At 34.9% G+C, this 2,681-nt stretch overlaps 1 protein-coding gene across 1 annotated transcript; it reads right to left on the bottom strand.

The window, feature by feature from the left end:
- Positions 1–381: 381 nt before the first annotated feature.
- Positions 382–1,338, bottom strand: LOC120224294 (olfactory receptor 6M1-like). The gene has a single exon (XM_039222543.1). The coding sequence runs from the start codon at positions 1,336–1,338 to the stop codon at positions 382–384; it is 957 nt and encodes a 318-aa protein (XP_039078474.1).
- Positions 1,339–2,681: the final 1,343 nt, after the last annotated feature.

The raw sequence follows: 2,681 nt of genomic DNA, 5'->3' as shown, positions 1-2,681 counted from the left end.
TCTCTTTGTATGTGTTTGTTGAGTACAAAAATGGTCTAAAAACTTTATTTTGCACAATCCAAACAGATGAACCGAAATACACATATATAGATAATATATATGCTTCTAATTGATATCTGAAATTGAATTTTTAGTGAACAGTATACTACTACTTCTATTATTCTTACCCATCACTACCTTCTATTACTACCTAAAATGAAATTTTTAATTATTGCAACAAAATCTTCAAAATATAACATGCACATGAAACCTGTATATTTGGTTATCAAATTAAAATAATTTCATAGCATACATCTTTGTTCATTACATACATCATGGGGTTTGCTGGAATCATGGATGTAGCTGAGTATCCCAGTAGTAATCTGGATCTCACAGATTGTGTCACTTGGACCTCATTCCCTTGAGGAGGTTGTGGCCCTTGGCTAAGCTGTCCTTCAGTGCAGCTTTCATGGTTTCATTCCGTAGGCTGAAGATGAAGGGATTCAGGAGGGGTGTGATAACACTAGAGAGGATAAAGAGGATCTTGTTGAGATGCAAGCTGCTCTTCTGGGAAGGGCGGACATACACAAAAATGGAGGTCCCATATCCCATGGAAACCACAGTAAAGTGAGAGGCACAGGTGGCAAAGGCTTTGCGTTGACCTTGGCCTGAGGGTATTTTCAGAATGGTGGAAATTATATAAACATAGGAGACCACCGTGAGGGAGAGAGAGCTGATGAGCAGGACAAGGGAGCTGAGAAAGTCCAACAGTTCAATGATGCGGATGTCAGCACAGGCCAAGTGGAGGAGGGGGCCACTGTCACAGAAAAAGTGATCAATCACATTGGGGCCACAGTATGGCAGCCCTGCCTTAAGAACAGTGGACGGGAGAATGAGGAGAAAACCACCCACCCAGGAGAGGATAACAAGACGTACACACAGTGAGCTGGTCATAATCACCGGGTACTGAAGGGGGCTGCAAATGGCCACATAGCGATCATAAGACATGACTGCAAAAAGGATAAACTCAGTACATCCAGAGAGGAAGTATAAATAGGACTGGGTGAGGCATCCACCAAAAGAAATGCTCATTCTGTCTGACAGGAAGCCTGCCAGCATCTTGGGAACGGCACAGGTTGTGGTTAATACTTCACTGAAAGAGAGATTGCTGAGGAAAAAATACATGGGTGAGTGAAGCCTGTAATCCATGAGAATCAGGGCAATAATTAGGCTGTTTCCAAGGACTGTCACCAAGTAGGCCAATGAGAAAATAAAAAACAGGAGACCCCCAAGAGCTCTGGTGGTTGGTATTCCCACAAGAATAAACTCAGTCAACAACGTCCAATTCCTTCTTTCCATGTTTATGTCTCTTTTTACTGTAAAGAGAGTTATAGCATAGAAAAAACAATGGTGAATCATTCATTAAATTAAGAAATATAGGAGAAATTTAAAATAAAAATTTAGATACTTTTTCTAGCAAAATTGAGAAAACATTTTATATTATGTTTGGGTATACCGTATCCTACAAAAATTCAGTTGACGAGATATGAAAATCAATTTTAATATCTCCATCTCTCCTTTGTATATTCTATAACACTTTGGTGAGGTATGTTAAATATATAATTACAACTATATATTTTATCAATAAGAACTTTGTCCAGTAAGTGTTCTGATAAAATACACCAATGATTGATTAGTTGGTATTGTAAATATAACAGCAATTTTCATCCAATGTTTCCCTTAGGGAGACTGGGCTGTCTAGATATTAAAAATGCACACAGAGAGAGTACAAACTCCAGCTTCAAGTCAATGGTGCAGCTAGGTTTCAAGAGCCACATTGACATTGGGTACACGTGATAGCCACATTTCCTCACTTGAGATTCTAGCACTCAAATGGCCAATAAGACAGAAAAAAAATGAATTAGCTTATTCTCCTTTGTAAATTAAATTAGTTTTTAATTTTCTATTTAAATTCCTGATATCTCTATAGATTTCAACTTGTCATTCCTTTCTAGTCCTATTTTGATTACATTGTACTGAATTCTATTGAGATGAATCTGTTCTTGAAATTTTTCCTTGTGTAAACTATGCAAATAATATATTATTATTTGCAAAAGTGTTGATAATTTTTCAATTATGTTTTTGAAATGCTATATTTGAGAGGACAAGACAATGATTAAAGATGTGTCTGAATTAGTTACAGAAAAGAAAGACTTACTATGACTTGGCAGAAAAAGTACATAAAGAATCCTCATGTCTGAGAAATAATCTTATAAAAAATAAGCACAATAATACAATTACAGGGAGATAATATAACTTTGTAGAAATCAGAGGTATTAAAAGTGATTTCCTTCACACAAAAAATTAGATAAAGATAAACATAATCTACTTTTGCAATAACAAATCAAACAAAACAAAAACAAAACAAAAAATTGTGAAAATAAAAATCAAAAATCTTTAGCAATACGAATGGTACTAATAAACAGTAACATATAATTGGTACTGTTATACATCTAGGACTGAAATGTAAAGCCAATACAATTTTACATAAACAGAGACAACATAAAAATGGCTCAAGAAGTAAAAAATATAAGCTTTGGTAAAATATTTTAGGAAATGGTATAAATATTTTAGGAAATGTATGTAAGCATTGAAATGTTTGTTTTAATATTAACCATAGAAAATCATATCAATGGAAGGAT

This window comes from Hyaena hyaena, unplaced genomic scaffold (genome assembly GCF_003009895.1).
Source record: "Hyaena hyaena isolate Hyena2069 unplaced genomic scaffold, ASM300989v1 scaffold_1155, whole genome shotgun sequence".
Classification (NCBI taxonomy): Eukaryota; Metazoa; Chordata; class Mammalia; order Carnivora; family Hyaenidae; genus Hyaena; species Hyaena hyaena.
Note: the sequence above shows the minus strand (reverse complement) of the source record. Positions and strands in the feature narration are given on the sequence as shown.

Excerpts from the sequence above, each read along its gene's own strand:
- LOC120224294 (XM_039222543.1), bottom strand. The coding sequence starts at position 1,338 with ATGGAAAGAAGGAATTGGACGTTGTTGACTGAGTTTATTCTTGTGGGA.